The 16,142-nt window shown below is 35.5% G+C and overlaps 1 protein-coding gene and 1 long non-coding RNA gene across 3 annotated transcripts in view; one reads left to right on the top strand and one right to left on the bottom strand.

Moving 5' to 3' along the window:
- Positions 1-16,142, bottom strand: part of TRPM1 (transient receptor potential cation channel subfamily M member 1) — a 93,718-nt gene that overhangs the window by 15,939 nt on the left and 61,637 nt on the right. Inside the window, exons 13-25 of the mRNA XM_090148762.1 lie at positions 15,241-15,341; positions 12,983-13,156; positions 11,836-11,970; positions 11,328-11,378; positions 9,736-9,876; positions 8,502-8,531; positions 5,671-5,960; positions 4,902-5,130; positions 3,538-3,660; positions 3,084-3,215; positions 1,917-2,045; positions 1,074-1,325; positions 517-709 (exon numbers count right to left, since the gene is read on the bottom strand). Coding sequence (XP_090004888.1) covers positions 517-709; positions 1,074-1,325; positions 1,917-2,045; positions 3,084-3,215; positions 3,538-3,660; positions 4,902-5,130; positions 5,671-5,960; positions 8,502-8,531; positions 9,736-9,876; positions 11,328-11,378; positions 11,836-11,970; positions 12,983-13,156; positions 15,241-15,341 — 1,980 coding nt within the window. The remainder of the gene's footprint in view (positions 1-516; positions 710-1,073; positions 1,326-1,916; positions 2,046-3,083; positions 3,216-3,537; positions 3,661-4,901; positions 5,131-5,670; positions 5,961-8,501; positions 8,532-9,735; positions 9,877-11,327; positions 11,379-11,835; positions 11,971-12,982; positions 13,157-15,240; positions 15,342-16,142) is intronic.
- The window catches only part of LOC149916248 (uncharacterized), a 40,800-nt gene that overhangs the window by 19,801 nt on the left and 4,857 nt on the right, over positions 1-16,142 (top strand). For both annotated transcript variants that reach the window (XR_016470322.1, XR_016470323.1), the window contains exons 5-7: positions 1,937-2,036; positions 7,574-7,705; positions 12,611-12,692. This is a non-coding gene — a long non-coding RNA (uncharacterized LOC149916248). The remainder of the gene's footprint in view (positions 1-1,936; positions 2,037-7,573; positions 7,706-12,610; positions 12,693-16,142) is intronic.

Here is a 16,142-nt window from a genome sequence, read left to right as displayed (position 1 = left end):
TTTACTTTTCCACAGAGAAACATGATTGATTTGTGAAACTGAAACATTTCTGGAAAATGGATACATGTATCCATGGTAATATAATTGCAGACTCTCATTGCTTGTGCTACCAGTTGGAGATGAAAAAGCATGTTACCTATATATCATATCTATTTTTGACTCCTGTGCAAAGTATTCATTTTTTTCTTCTTAGGTAGGAACTGTTTCTTAGTAAAATATTAGTTCAAGAAAAAGTTTAAGAATGATCTCTGCTTATCTCTGCAAGTAAAGAGAACATTTAATATTGTTACCCACTCAGATAGGCAAATAATCCAAACTATATCACACTCAGCGTTAACTGAACTGGAATTTTTGGTTAGAGGCAGGACATGCAGGTGGGGAACAAAAAATTCATTAGTGTCTGGAGTCTGTCACAGGAAAACCCTCAAATGGACAATTACACTCTAATTCCAAATTAAAAGCAAACATTAATTTGGATCTGATCATCTGCCTCATAAACAGGAAACAGAATCTTACTATGAATTCTACTCTTACGGTCTATCTGGTCTGCGAACACCTCTCCGTAGATCATCCAGTAGGGCATATAGAAGATGTTCCGAGCTAGTCTCCAAGAAGGTTCCTCATCTGGGTGCAGGATTGCTTGGCGTGCTACTCCAAAACTCATCAGAACCACAAGCATGATGACCACAAAGTAGAGCATGTCAATCATCTGCACAAAGAGACCATACAAATGTTCTTATCATCACCAGTTAGTAAAGTGACATCAACGTATCTGTTTGCCAAAGTGTTGTAAAGTGAACAAGAAAAGTAGCACACATTTTCCTGGATAATTTTCCTGATATTGATCTCCAAATTTAACTAATACTCGTGAGATAAAAATACATTAAAAGGCAAAAAGAAGTCATTTAAAGAAATAATAGATCTATATTTTTATAAAAGACTTAACATGGTAAAAAAAAAATATATCGTTATCCCTATTCTCTTTTGTATCAAGTGCACTTTGTTCTGCTTTCAGCACAGAGTTTTTCTGTGGTGATAAGGAGATGGCAGTCTTTGCTGTATAATTTACTAACCATCTTTCCAATCATCATGACGTAAGGTCCCAGATATTTGTTCACACCGAAGATATCTAGTACTCTAATGTACCAGAAAATTATATCTACACAATAAATTACTCTTCCATAACCCATGTAAGGCTGGTTCTGTAGGCGAAGTATTGCTCCTATCATAAATACTGAAATAGCCACCAGATCAGTAATATTCCAGTATTCCTGGAGCCAAACTTTCACTTTTTGACTCAGCTTTCCAGGCTCTGACATGAGAATCTGAAATAAAAATTAACAAAGACATAATTAAGAAAAATGTAAAATAACATTTCTGAAGTCGTGAAAAAAAATCAATCTTGTCACATTCTTCTCTCACATTAGACAACAGAGACCACCCCTATTTGCAGCAAAATTTGCCTTAAGCTGGAGAGAGTCCTGCAGAGGGCTACAGAGATGACTAGAGGTCTGGAAGATCTCCCTTATGAGGAAAGGCTGAGATATCTAGAACTGTTAATGCGCAGAAGAGAAGACTGAGAGAGGATCTTATCAACACTTATAAATATCTAAAGGGCAGGAGTCAAGTGCGTTGGGCCAGACTCTTTTCAGTGATGCCCAGAAAGAGAAGAAGAGGCAATGGGCACAAACTGGAACACAAGAAGTTCCATTCGAACATGAGAAAAAGTCTTTAATTTGGGGGTTACATAGCACTGGAAAAAGCTGCCCTGAGAGGTTGTGAAGTCTCCTCTGCAGGTATTCAAAACTCACATGGACTATTTCCTATGAAACCTACTGTAGGGTTGCTTTAGCAAGGGGGTTGGACTGGATAATTCTTTTCAATGGCTATGTGATGTAAGTATGACCATACTTTACCTCTCTTACTTTCTCTAAAGCCAATGTCACAATGTAGGAGATGACAATCCATTCCTGGACAGATGGCCACCGCTCCATCCGCACCAAGATGATATAGTTAAATAGCATCAAGTAGCCCAGGTATGATATCTATAAAAAAGAAATCCTTTATAGACTTTTGTGACATTCACATGAACACATAGACTATGCATGACAGTTTCAGGTGCTGAAGACCTACTTGTAAAAGGAAAAAGCTTTTCTTCTCTGAAGAAAGTGTGCTTACTGCAATGCTCTTCCTACTACAGCTGCCATGCAAACTGGTAGCTCCAGCAGCTTGATATGATTCAGGCAGCTGCTTATTTGTTGAAATAAGCAGTATAATGCCAAAACATTCTAAATCATGCCCCATTTCCCTGGGGCATTTTTAATATACTACAGTGTAATTTCTTTACTCCATGAAATCATATTTAATACTTTTATTTGAAATTCAGTGGGAATTAATATTTTGAATTATTATCACTGACTTCAGAAAAATAGATAATTATTCAGTGTGCTAAAACAAACAAAAAAAACCCTACATAATATAATGACATACAAGATACCACAAGTTCTAACTTAGCAAAAAATGAAAACATTATCCTTCATGTAGGGCACACAAAACTCAGCAGTAGCAAGAATATTTATTTTTTATTACAATGGAAATATTTTTTGATGTGCTAAAAAGAAAATGAGATGATTGTAGTTCAGATTGGCTTTAATTACTTAAATAGGAGAAAAGATTTTATTAAGCCTTAGGGATCTGTGCTTCCATCAAGATTGCATTTGACAGAGTGAATGGCAAGCACCGATACTGCAGCATTGGTTATTGGGTCCTAAAGTATATTTAAAAGCAGAACAGGATCCAGAAGCCTTTAGAAAGCAAGAGGATCTAAATTAGCTTGTACTGAGTGACTGAACTGTGCAGCCTCCTTTAAAGTGTGTAAGAGTTTAGGAGGTGACAGCATAAGCTACAGTTATTTGTTCTATTTCACTCTATTTTTCTCTAAATAAAGAGAGTGCTTTACTCATCAGATTCCCTGAATAATTATTTATGTTTTATGTGGTTATTATTTTTACATTACTATTAAAGCTTTAACTTTCATAGGCATGAGAAAAGTGATCACTATCAATTTAATCACCATGACTTACTGTGTAGAACCAAAATTTGACAATAGGAGCATTATAGAATTCATAGATCTTTGTTCCAATTGGAAGGCTGTTTTGCTTTTTATTTGCATTCTCTTCATCCCCTTTCCGGGAACCTGTATCCACGTTTGCATCCTAGAAAACCACAGTTGTCAGTTTACACCAATATACAACATCAAAAACAGTAGCTTTTCTCATTTATAATCTCAACCACTAACTACCAAATGCTTCCTCTGAGCAACAGACTTCCTGTTGACTTTTTAAAAATACAAAAACTATGAACTATAGTAAATCTGCAAATATACAGATAATTTGTATGCCCTGGGAATCCAACCTATATACTCTTCACTGAACCAGTTGACATTTTATCCAGTGTGATCTATAGCACAGAAAAGTTAGGAAACTTAGCACTCTTACAACCAGAAGTTACAAGCTCCTGATAAACTCCAGTACTGACCACATTTTCCTCCTCCTTTTCTTTGCCTTCTTCATTTTCTCGCGATGTCTGGTAAGAATAATCATCGTAACTGCGAAACTCTAGGAAAAGGATGGTTGGAGGGAAGAGAATCCCCATTATAACCTGTTCAACAAGAAAGAATTCAACTCAGACTGCAATATTTATTTAAACTAATAGATTTCATAAAAAGGCAAATCTGATAATTAATTTTTTCTTTTGCACAGCATTCAAGATACTCTTCTATCTCCAAACCTACAAAAATAATGTTGGTAGTTGTAGTAGTTAAGAAGCGTAATCAATAATTTGTCAATTGAAAGACTCCATTTTCATAAATACACTGCACATAAGAAAATGTGCTCTAGAATTAGAGTTGACCAGAGAAATGAAACAGTAGCAGTTGACAAAGCATTTCAGGTTTCTTCCTGGACTTTATAGTTACTTTAGTCAACTGCTGTAATTATAATTTTTATAGTTAAAAAACTTGTGAAAGTATAAGGAGCTGTGCAGATAGCACCCAGAGTTCTACTATATGAGAATGCAGAGATATAAAAACACAGGCATAAGTACAGAAAAAAAGTTAAAGAGGAGAGGAATGCAGGCAACAAAACTAGAACATCAGCAGATGATAGCACCATCATGATAGATCTTTACAAGGATGACAGCAACTACCTTATATAACAAAGAAGAGTATATTCACCTACAAACTCTCACACACAAACAAACAATGCTCTGTTTCCATGACAATGGTTCACTCATATTTGTATTTTGTGACAGCCTTCTCACATTACTCTTTTCTAAATTTTTTCTGCAGGCCCACTGATCAGGAAGCATAAAAATCAGTACAAGGTACAAAATAATTGAATCACAGAAGAGAAGAATAAAAATCACATGATTTCACACACTGTGATTTCACACATTTGATTGTTATCAAAATTGAATCTTAATTTTGTGTCTTTTGGAGCAATATTAAGAATCTGTCCAAGTGTAGATTCTTTTCTCTCTAATCCCACTGTGTGTACCCATAGAGAAGATACTTTTGCTTCTACTAACTAATTTTTAATCTGAGTTTCATGTTTTTAATGAACAGATTTTATCATTCATTGAAAGCTACAACTTTGCTTTCAGATCCAATCATATTAAGCTTTTCATAGTTCTTTTTCATACGTCATTTTCCTTTGTCCTGGTATGTTGTTCCTTAGATTTCCTGAGTTTGGAAAAAAAAAAAAAAAAAGAGAGATTCAAAACAGATACGTTCTTAAAGCATCTTTAATTAATAAGCCTTTTTTTCTATGCATACACTATATCTAATATAGTGTTATGTGCAACAAATTGTATCTTTGAAAGCAAATGCAGAACAGAAATACCTTAAGGCCTGGGTTTTTCCGCATACGTAGTCGTCCCATCCACATATCTGTTAAGAGCATCTGACTGCACGTATGAGCAATGAAGTCCCTGTGTTTAGCTGCCACAGCCAGCTTCAGGCAGGTAGAATTACTCCAGTTTTTTAGTTCGTAGGTCAGTAGTTTCATGGCAATCTGCTCATCGTGTTTGTAGGACTGATCCAAGAGTTCAACAGCCAGCTGGCCAAAATCTCTGTAACAAGATCAGTCTAGTGAAGTTTGATTTAGAAATCTGTGTTTGCATGCAGTTGGGATTTTCATTTCGTTCATATGGGGTTATGTTTTTCTATACACAATGACAAGAGCAATAGAATCTCAGGCTTGATTTGGGATAGTTTACAGAAGTTCCAAACAAATTTGGAACTAGAGAGAATTAGCTTAGACCAAATGACATCTTAAGACCAGTTTACCTAGATCATCAGATGGCCCTTAATTCATATAAGCACACCCTCAAAATAACACTGTGAAGTCAAACTAGTTAGTTTTATAGAGAAAAGGTGAAGAAAGAATATGTACTGCCAGAAAAAAAACAACACAGATCTTCTTGCTAGCATTACCTTTAGACTGCGAGCCAAAAGTTTGGGTTTTTTTACTGTTGATAAACAGGCTCCAGACTGCATTCTTTGAACCTACATTCTGGAAATTAAGTGTACTGTACTAAAAATCAAGCTTCTCAGCAGGTCAGACAATTTCCTGTATCAGGAGACATATACTATGCTCTGTAACTACTAACTTTGAGTTGTTGTCCAGATCCTGAGAGATGTCATCCACCAGTTCACTTTCAGAAGACTCATGCGCCATAGATTTGTACAGCTTACAAGCAACAAGTGCTTTGGCCATAGTTTCCTCCCCTCGTTGCCAAAGGAAGAGTGCCATCTTTTGCCTTTTCATCAGCACGGCCCATAACATCAGTTCATGAAATGGATACTGAAAGCGGCTCACTTCTGGGTCGTCCACATCAATATCAATCTCTTCCTCCTTTTTCTTCTTCTTTTTCTTACCTTTCGTAGGAGGCTCATCATCCTGGGAAGAAAACAAGAAAAACTCTTAATACCAATCTTTATCATCTGATTTGATGACACCATAAACTAAATGCATATCGAGAGGTTATGATATTAATAGTTATGCCTTTTTTGTTGCTTGCTGTAATGAATGCCAATGGAAATAAAAATATGACAAACATGTGACCAAGCATGCATTGGGCTAGCACACTTAACACAGGTGAATGTTTTATTCAGAGAACCACTTTTTACACACTTAATTAGAAGTTACTTATCTTGGATACGTACAGTAGAACTTTATTGTTCTGAAGCCAGCACTTCACACTGCATTGCTAGGGGATCTCTACTGCATGTGTAATTGCATCATTTGAGTGATAAGGAATTAGTATTTAATGAATTCTTCTGCAGTGTAAATGGAGCTTTACCAAACCTGAATTCACTATAAAGGTTCTACTCTAAGTTTTTATTTGATATATCTGTATCCATTCTTGAAGAACAGTGCTGCATATCTTACAGGTATCAAAGCAGTATTCAGACTGACATGCAGGTAGAGAAAGTGGTTAACATGCAAAGGGGAAAAGGCAGGCAGACAGCATTCTTAAGAACAACAAGATACTTAAGGGAGTGTTCACCTTTGAATAAGCAATCTCCTCTTATGTATGCTGTGCAAACAGAAGGTAAAGTATCCTGTTTCTTAAAGGGATAGAGAGGATAGGCCATTACTACAGGAACCAACATGGGAGTAACTGAAGGGAAGTACTGACAATGAAGCAGGATCCTGAAGGGAGAAAAACCATGATTGGGTAAATAAGGGTTTAAATTATGTAGGAAGAACATTGCATATATAGGTGTAGAGAGAGAGTTTATCACCACTGTAGGCCTTCATTGTGATCTCAGAAGAGGACCGCAGTTAAATTCCATCCTACAGAACTTAGATGATCTTAAAGATCCCTTCCAACCCAAACCACTCTTCAATTCTACAATTCTATGAATCAGTTTTTGTTCATATAAGTAATCTCAGCCTAATAATCTCAGCACCATTTTATTACAACAACCAAACTTAAACCCAAATTCAGGTTTCCGCCTTACTCCTCAGGTTTCCAAAGAAAACTCTTCAGCTCAACACTTAAGTAAGCATTTCTCTTTCAGCAGTTCTAAGAACTGCAAATGTTGACCTCTATTTCTTATAAAAAATTTAGGGGGTCCTAAACTGCATGCAAGTGATTAAAGTGTAAAGCATCTTTGAAGAACAGAACATAAAATCTCAAATGAAAGGCCAAAAATCGGGTTCTCCCCACAGTAGGAAAATCAAGTCAGAACAAAACCCTGGGTGGGAAGGACAAAGTACTGATGAGTCTAAACTTCCTGTTTTAAAGCTTTTAACTCTGGAACTGAAAGACAAAAAATTGGAGATGCATCAAATTACTGACCTCTTCAACAACAGAAAAATTGATTTTTTATTTCAACTTTTCTTCCTCTTGGAAGAAGGGAGTGAGCTATACCCACTATCAAATGGAGAGAATGCGTCAATTTGTGCCATATACAATATTTCCCACTGGAAGAAATAGGAAAAATAAAAATGTGCCTTTAGGGAAGCACTAAGTAACCTACTTGTGATCAACACTGATCAAACAGGTCTGCACTTCTGAGGTGTGAGCATTTGGCTTTCATCCGTCAGAAAATAGGAAGTTGATCACAGAGATTAAATACAACTGTGGAGAAGAAAGCTGCTTATCTGCTTGGGGAAATAGAGGCTTTTGTGTGCAGGTAATATATAGAGTATATATCAAAGGTAACACAAGCAGTAGGTACGTATACTGTGTTCGAATACTATGAAAGCATTAATAAAAGTATACTTCATAGAGAAATGTCCCTGGACTCTTGACATAAATGCCCTCCCACAGTATATTAATACATTTTTTAGGAAAAAAAAAAAAAAAGCATCTGCTTCCATGAGTGAGCTTTGAAGCATCATCTCAGACTTGATCCTGATCAATTCAAAATCTCTGCAGGCACACAGGTAATTGAGGCAGGGTTTTGGTTCAGTTCCATCTCATATTTACAAAGCACAGTGCCATCACTGCTAGCAAAGACATTTTTTAAGTGGAAAAGAGCATTTAACATGCCACAACACAACACACAACATTTTTTTTTTCACTCCACTTAAATGTTGTCTCTATGATAAGAACTCATTTGTATATTAATTATTTTCACAGTTAAAGGGGATTTGCCTACACACAGTACTGCTGGACTATACTCTTCAATATCACCAATGTTCACATCTCAATTATTTAATCTACAGTACATTCCAGCAAAGAACGTCTTATTACATAATGGCGCTGAAAAACTGCCTATGGATTACTTAGCAAAGCTTTAAGCAGCTCTGAGGACCATACCAACAAAATAAAGTCAGAAATACTTCATAGACTGATTGCAAAACAGATACTCTCTAGCTGCAATTTACTTTAAGCCACAGCAACAGTGAAGAAGCTAAGAGCAAGAGCAACAATTGTACCAAGAAACACACTGATAAAACCAGTATTTTACAATAAAACCATCTTACCTCCATCCCTAGTAGTTTAAGAGCTTTTGGCTAAATATTAAAATAGAAAAGAAAATTAGTTAGGAGGCAAAATTCAAAAACTAAAAAATGCAAAGGAAAAACACATTTTGATTAAACTTTCTATTCTAAATAACCGTATCAATAATGGTACAATTAATTAATCTTCTCCTTAATTGTATTTGCTGGAAGGCAATGGGTTAGAAAATTTTTTCCATCCTGCACTCAGTTGAAATCTTTTGATTAAGTTGGAAGAGTTAAATAAAAGTCATCAGAGAATAAAAAGTCATCAAAGAGAATAAAAGTCATCAAATTTTCACAAAAAGTAAAAAATAAAATAAAAATGATGCTTCTGAACAGAAACAGAGTAAATGTACTCATGGGAAACATTAAATAAAAATGAAAAATACAACAGATCTTCAAATCTTTTCCATAAAAATATTTCCTCTATTCTATTATGGAATCTCTGATTTACATTTTCTGTAAAAGGCTTAATTGTATGGTCAATTAGATAGTACTATATATATATATATATATATACACACACACACAGATAGATAGATAGATATACATACAATATCTTGGCTACAGAATAGATTACTTTGGGGTTTGAGTAGCCTTCTGATCATCTGAAGCAGTTGCTTTTTGTAAGCAAGCTTCATTTGATCTTCAAAAACTCACAATTCAAACAAAAAAATTTAAGTAAGTTAATGAAGAGAATTATTCTAATTGCATAGAATAAAATGTTTAACAAGGGTCCAAGCTTGATATTCTCATAATTGGTCCATGGATCTGACATACTTTGCTGAGTTTGCAGTGGTTTCTGTAAAATAAGGTTTATGCTCAGAGCAGTTCCTTACAGGAACTTATTTAATTATTTGGAAAACAGACCTGATGTGACCAATACAGTTTACAGTTCAAGTTATGACATCAAGCTACAGCTTAAAGAAGGAAGAAGTAAATATGCAGGCATGGCAGTTAGAAATACTTGGATAGAAAACTACTTAAATAGAAGGCAGTTCACCTCCAGATCAAAGTATTTACCATCTGCTGGCTGCTTCTATTAACTAAAGTGTTTTATGGATCCTTACATAACTTTACTACTAGAAGTTCAACATCAGTCTTACAGCATTTCTTTAGCACTGGACATGTAGTGTTTCACAGTGATGAAGGAACAGAGTACTAGTTATTTTTACCATCAGCATGATGGCCACATCCAGAATTAACTCATTCTTACCCTCTTTGGTCCAAATAAATTATTATAAAGAGTCCGAAAACTTTTTCTAGTATAGTTGCAGCGATAAGCTCCACCCATGAGATATTCAAGTACAAGACCAATATCTATTAGGCTGATATGATAATCTGGTGGAAGATTTCCCTACCAAAGCAAGCAAACAAACAAAAGAACAAAATAAGAACTTAGAACAAGAAAACATAACATACATGAAATTTATATTGGTGCAGCAGTAATATTTATAGACACTTGTCTCAGTCTCTGATTGTTTATACAAAATTAATGAGAACCAATTTACATAATAAATGTTTGGGGGACAGATTGAATTTTGGAAGTATTTATAATTGAGGACAATTTTTCATTTGTAATTTACTTGTACATTATATCAGCACCAATACAAGCCCAAGTTGTTTGCAAGAGCTATATTGGTGAAGTGAATCTTTATATTGATCATTATTAATCCAATATAAAAGTATGATTTGCTTAATTTCATAATGAAGATCAGACACAATCTACATTTTATAAAAATTTGTATTTTGCCACAATATTACCTACAGAGTTAAGAATATAATTCAGATCATGATTTAGATTTATACATAGCCCAGAATTAAAAAAAAAAGCCTATAATTTCCACAATCACATGTAAGAGCTAGATAGTTGCATTAACTCTTCTAGAAACATGAGCTGAAATCTGCTGTATTGTTTGAGTTATATCCTACGACAGTAACTCATTCTACAACACCACTGAGCAGTTGCTACAATAAAGAACTATATCCTAAGCAAACACATCACCTCCATGTTAACCCAACTGAATCCCCGAGACTGCCGCTGAATGAGTGAGCCATGAAAATGCAATGAAGAGACAGACAGAAAGCAGAATGTAGAAAAACATTAGTGACAATCAAAAGACAAACACCAAATGAGATAAGTTTAACTGTGTAGTATGTCAATATGAATTATACATTAACTCAGTACTGCATCGATTCCCACATTTAAATCTCCATGGATAAATGGGAGTTTCCTTTCAAAAAAAAGGAAGACTATTCCTTGTAGTTAAATTTTATGAAATAAAAGCTCCAAAACCTCAATGAGAGTAAATATATAACCCAGTCAATAGGTAATGAACTAATGAGAATGTAGTGGAAACAAACAACATTATTTAGGATTCGTAGCACTGAGACAAGACAGTTTTTCCCAAGTAAAAGTAGGATTACTTGGGAGCAAACTAAAAAACATGCAATGCAACAAACAAAAGGGAAGAAATTCTTTGCTGGGGAGCGCAGCTTCTACTAAACTTAGCAGGTCTTTCCTTTCAATCCTCCTTTGTGGTACTCAATTTGGAGTCTATTGTGAAGAAGAAAAAATATCTAAATCTTAAATAATACAACACAGTACTACGAGATTTTCAACTACCAGCAGTGCAATACAGCCATCCCCAAATTCAACTGATATCATTATTTACTTCAATTGAAAAGTCATTTGACTTTTGAGTTCTTAATAGCTATCATCTAATTTCACTCATGCTAGGCTTGCTTTTACTGTTGACTCATATCATTAATGTAATTATGCAATTGTAACACAGCTTTTAAGCTTACCTTTTTCACATCTCTAACTAGCAAATGCAGTGTATTTGGAGGACCCAATCTCTGAAACAAAAATTATTTATTGTCCATTAGAGCTTCAACAATTCATATTTTACACAAACAAAAATGACACTGTAAGAACTTAAGGCAACTATGTGCCATTACGTTCTACAGGACTGAAAATAAGGACCTAGGCTACAGTGACATACACAGTGTTAATCAAGAGTTGCATAGTCCTTTTCTTATAGCCATTTATGTGGTAGTTCAGGAACCTTGATTCAAGTCACAGCTGCTGCAAGTTTAGTCATTAGGAATGTGCATACGTAGGGAAACATCAGGACACTACACATAATAGCAGTGGCTCCCTCTAATTCTATTCACCTTCTGTGTACCTCAAGACTCAAAGCTTTTTAGAAAACAAACCATTTCAGAAGCACATATCAGAAGGAAGAGAAGAAAAAGGTGATTCCTATACAGTAGAAAAGATATCACAGGACGTTTTTTGCTTCTACTCACTCACAGTATTATAAAGTTCTTCCAGTCGAGGAATAGTGAGGAAATGTTGCATGTTAACTCCATTCTCAATGAGTAGTTTAACAAAGTCCACTCGATCCAGAACCAGTGCATCCAGCATAGCCTGCTCCAGTGAATTCACCTGAATCACAGAACAGAGAACATGAGATTACACAAGCAGAGAAGATGTATCTGGCCAACAACCATTAGTATTTTCATTACTTTAGAGATTCCCAGGTTTCCAAGTATGCTGCTGATGACTAATCATTCATTAATGATCACTTCCTCCTCCTTCACCAACTTACCTATTGCCTTTCAAAAATGTTGGCCAGAAAGTCTAATGGATCATCTCTTAATATTGTCTAAAGGGTTAGAATGCAGTGAGAAAGGTGGAAAGGCCTTGAGCAGCAGCCCCCTTGACGTATGATCCTGAATTCAGACAACAAAACACTCTAATCTACTGCAAATGGAAGCTGAAGCACTTAGAAAAGGTGAAATTTAAGTTGCCTTTACTTGATAAATATTCTTATAAAGGGAGGACGAAGATGTTCACTAGTGTCCTCATTTCATTCTGATAAACGTAGGCAAAAGGAGGCAACGGATAGGCACTGACTTGTACTGTTGTGGTTCAGCTGCATGTAGTGCACATAGGATGAGAAACATTCCTGGCTCAAACTGAACAGCAGCACCCCTGCAGAATTCTATTGTCAATCCTCTGGAAATGTGCAAATGAGCATTCTGTAGAGTGAAAATTTATGTTTCCCTCTCTCTGTGTTTTCAAGGACGGCTTAATCACTTTGGCTGAGGGATCTGAAAACATTTAACTCCTGCACAGAAAATGGATTTGTCAAATGGAATACAAAGGTGAGACTGGAAACTACTAAAACCCTATGAGGAATTAGAAGTGATTATTTAAAATCTCCTTTCATATGGATACAGATATACATATCTTTCTTATAGATGATAGAATACTACTTGCACCATTTTGCAAGACATTTAAAAACTAGAACTGTCTGGATAATTCAGTCTCCCACAGAGTTTCATAGAAGGGTAAATCCCACCTTTGCAAACTAATAGATAGGCATACAGAGAGGGGAAAAAAAAAAAAGCAATCAAACTTTTCAACAGTTTTAATACAAGTACTTTCACCTCACCCAGTTCAGGAGTTCAAGCTTCCTTGGATCTGTTTCTTCTTCTGGCTCTTCTTTCACTTTTCCTCCTTTTTTCTTCCCTTTTCCTTTCCCTCTGGCTGCTTTGGTCTGAACTGCTGGAGATTTCTTTTCCTTCTCAGGGGCCGTACCATCACTAGCAGTAAGACTTCCTAAAGGCTTAATTTAATAATGCACAAGTATTAGAAATCTACTTAATTGTACCACCACTATTTCATGAATTCACTGTTATTGAACTTGTTTCTCAGTCACCACTTCGCACATGCAATCTACTTAAAATTACCATTTTCTTAAGTACATGAAACTTTTTGTTTTACTCATTTAAAAACAAACAAAAAAAACCAACCCAAAACAAACAAACAAAAAAAAAAAACAAAAAAAAAAACAAAAAAACAAAAAAACAAAAAAAACCAACCCAAGCTGTTATCTCTAATACAGTCAATAACACTGAAAGTCAGGTAGTGAAGTAAGCAGCGTATGGTGGGATTTAACATAGAGGCTTCCCCTCCCAAAACTCAACCTGAGACGTCTGGGAAAAGACACTACTTGATTGTGTCACCCTTCAGCTTCTTTTCTCTCAGGAAATGTTACAGTTGTCAAAAAAAAAAAAAAAAAAAAAAAAAAAAAGCAACAAGTGGGATAAATGTTTAACAAGGATCTGGCATAATGTCAAATTGCATCCACACTGCAGAAGCAAAAAGAAGGAGAAAAGAGAGCTCCTGACTGGTTAATTTAGGCTCTGCAGACAGTATTTATGTTTATAACTCTTCAGGCATATCTACTCTCTTCTGATTCCTTCCCCTTCTAAGCTATCTACCAAAAGCAGGAAGGCACATGTGCAAGTATCTTGACACTACTTGTCTGTGATATGGAGGCTTAAATTACTCCAGCTAACACTTAAGTTACATAACCTGCATGTGCATCAGATTACAACCATCTGTGCCTGCCCAGAAAACAAGAGAACCAAGCTTGCTGTATTTTTGTTTGTTTTTAACGTTTAACAAGGCTTGTTTTCTCTTTTTTTTCTTCACCTTAAAAAGTCTTCTCTTTCTGGCTATCATGAAATATTTGTAAGCCTGGACAAAACTGCATTTGTCAACTCACAGAAAATAAAGGCGGAATCTTCCTGACCAAAAACATTCTTCATAGATTAGAAATGACAATGTACCACAATTAGCTGACACTGAATCCACAGATCGTTGCCAAGAATGGTTATGAAATAGGACAGACAGTAGATGGATTCAGTTGCCAGGTGGTACATCTGAATTTAAGTGCAAAATTAGGGAGACTGGGACATTCATTTCAACAAAATCTTTTATACAACTAATATTTTATAATATTTAGGATCATTTAATTCTCTCTTTGCAAGCATTTCAATGATCTTTGAAAACATTACTATAAGTAAAGAAATAAAGCAATATCTGCAGCACCATTCGTTAGAATTTTAATTACACAGGCTTCTAAATGAAATAAATCTCAACATTACATAAAGCACACACACAAATAGTGTTCATTTTATTGTATAGTTTCAGGAAAGACGTCTAACTTAAAAAAAATCCTTGGAGTCAACTTTATCTTGTTCAGGCTGATTTTTTCATAACACTATGGTAATTCAACACCAGGTGGTTCAAGCAGTAAAGCAAAAAGCATCAATACAGTGAAATGGAAGTGGCTTAGAGTATTTTAGTTATACTGATAAACAAAGACACCACAATGATTCACCATTGATTTGAACCAGAGCAGCACCACATTCTAAAATTGTGAGAAGGAAAATTTTACTGCAGAAACTAAAGCTTTACTAAAGAACTGTTTCTAAGTTTGCTTGGCACAGCACTGCCAGAGGTGTTTTCGGCAGTGGTTTCTTTTGGCTATCTACATTTTGCTCCATTAATCCAAACTGACATTTTCAAAGCTATAAAGGAAGCAAGACATGCAATTACATCAAAGCATCTCTATGAAATTCAGCCTTGATACATACTTGAACAGGTAGTTAGAGACTTCAGCAACTACCAGCACGTGTCATTGAGATAAAAAGCAAAGTTGCTTTTCTTTTTTCACAATTAAGTTTTTGCAAGTGGCAGCCTAAGTAAATTTCAAAACAAACAGGTCATTCTTAATTAATGAAATGCCCTCCATCAGCTCATCATAAACAATAATTCAATAATATTCCTCCCGCCAACAAAATCCAGGGAGTTAATATTTGACAACTTATTTTCAATTTTTAGCAAATAACATGGTCTTACTGGCCAGTGGTGTCCAAAAACAAAGATTTGGCTGCGTGCAATGTCTACACGATTCCAGGCTAAAGCCAAGCTGAGCTGGTCTGGAGCAGATGCATTGGTACCTAAACAGAAACATGCCAACATTTGGTATTTCATGCATGATGAAACATAATTGAACAACCTTCTGCAATTCCCTTTCCCAAGAATTAAAAACCAGCAAGCTTATTATCACAAGAATAATTCTACTACAAAGTGGTGCATGCACCAAACCAATTTCCAGCATCTTCCATTTGACCTCATAATCCTAATTTCAAAAGGATTAACCAGACTGTCTCTCTATTTCCCTTAGAGCTCCAGATTGACTTTGTATTCTGTGGCTAAAGATAGACATTAAACTGTTCTAAAAGGCTCCTTCACACAGCGCCCTTGGCTGATGCTGTAGATATGAGCACAATAATTCCTCTCTTTATCTCTTACTTAGCATTAGGGACTTCAGTGTTCTCATACTGAGCCTGCTATCAACTATAAATATTCAGACAGAAAACAGATGTTGTTTCAGCAAACATAACACGCTCCAAATAAACTGAGAACTGATCCTAAGTTTTGCCCTAAGGCTTAAAGAATACAATCTGAGGCCTGGAAAAATCCAGTCTTCTAATCTTCCTACCATTTCTTCTATCTTTATTAATATGTGCAAGGACTGCAATAAAATGTGCTGAAATATCAGTATAGCTGTTGGCAGCATTTCCATTCCAGGCTCTCAGGTGAAGAAAGCCACACAAAAATTTCAGTCTAGATTTTATACTTTGAGCTGGTCTGAGTTTCAGTCAAGTATTTTCAAGTTAGTGCTTTGAATAAAAGAAAATATACCCAAAATTTAAATACTTAGAGTGAATGTCAGGCAGTGTATAGACTTGATCTTT

The sequence above is a fragment of the Phasianus colchicus genome, chromosome 12, assembly GCF_987193195.1.
Source record: "Phasianus colchicus chromosome 12, bPhaCol1.hap1.1, whole genome shotgun sequence".
NCBI classification, from domain to species: domain Eukaryota; kingdom Metazoa; phylum Chordata; class Aves; order Galliformes; family Phasianidae; genus Phasianus; species Phasianus colchicus.
The sequence above is the reverse complement of the archived record's forward strand: the minus strand, read 5'-3'. Positions and strand labels throughout refer to the sequence as shown.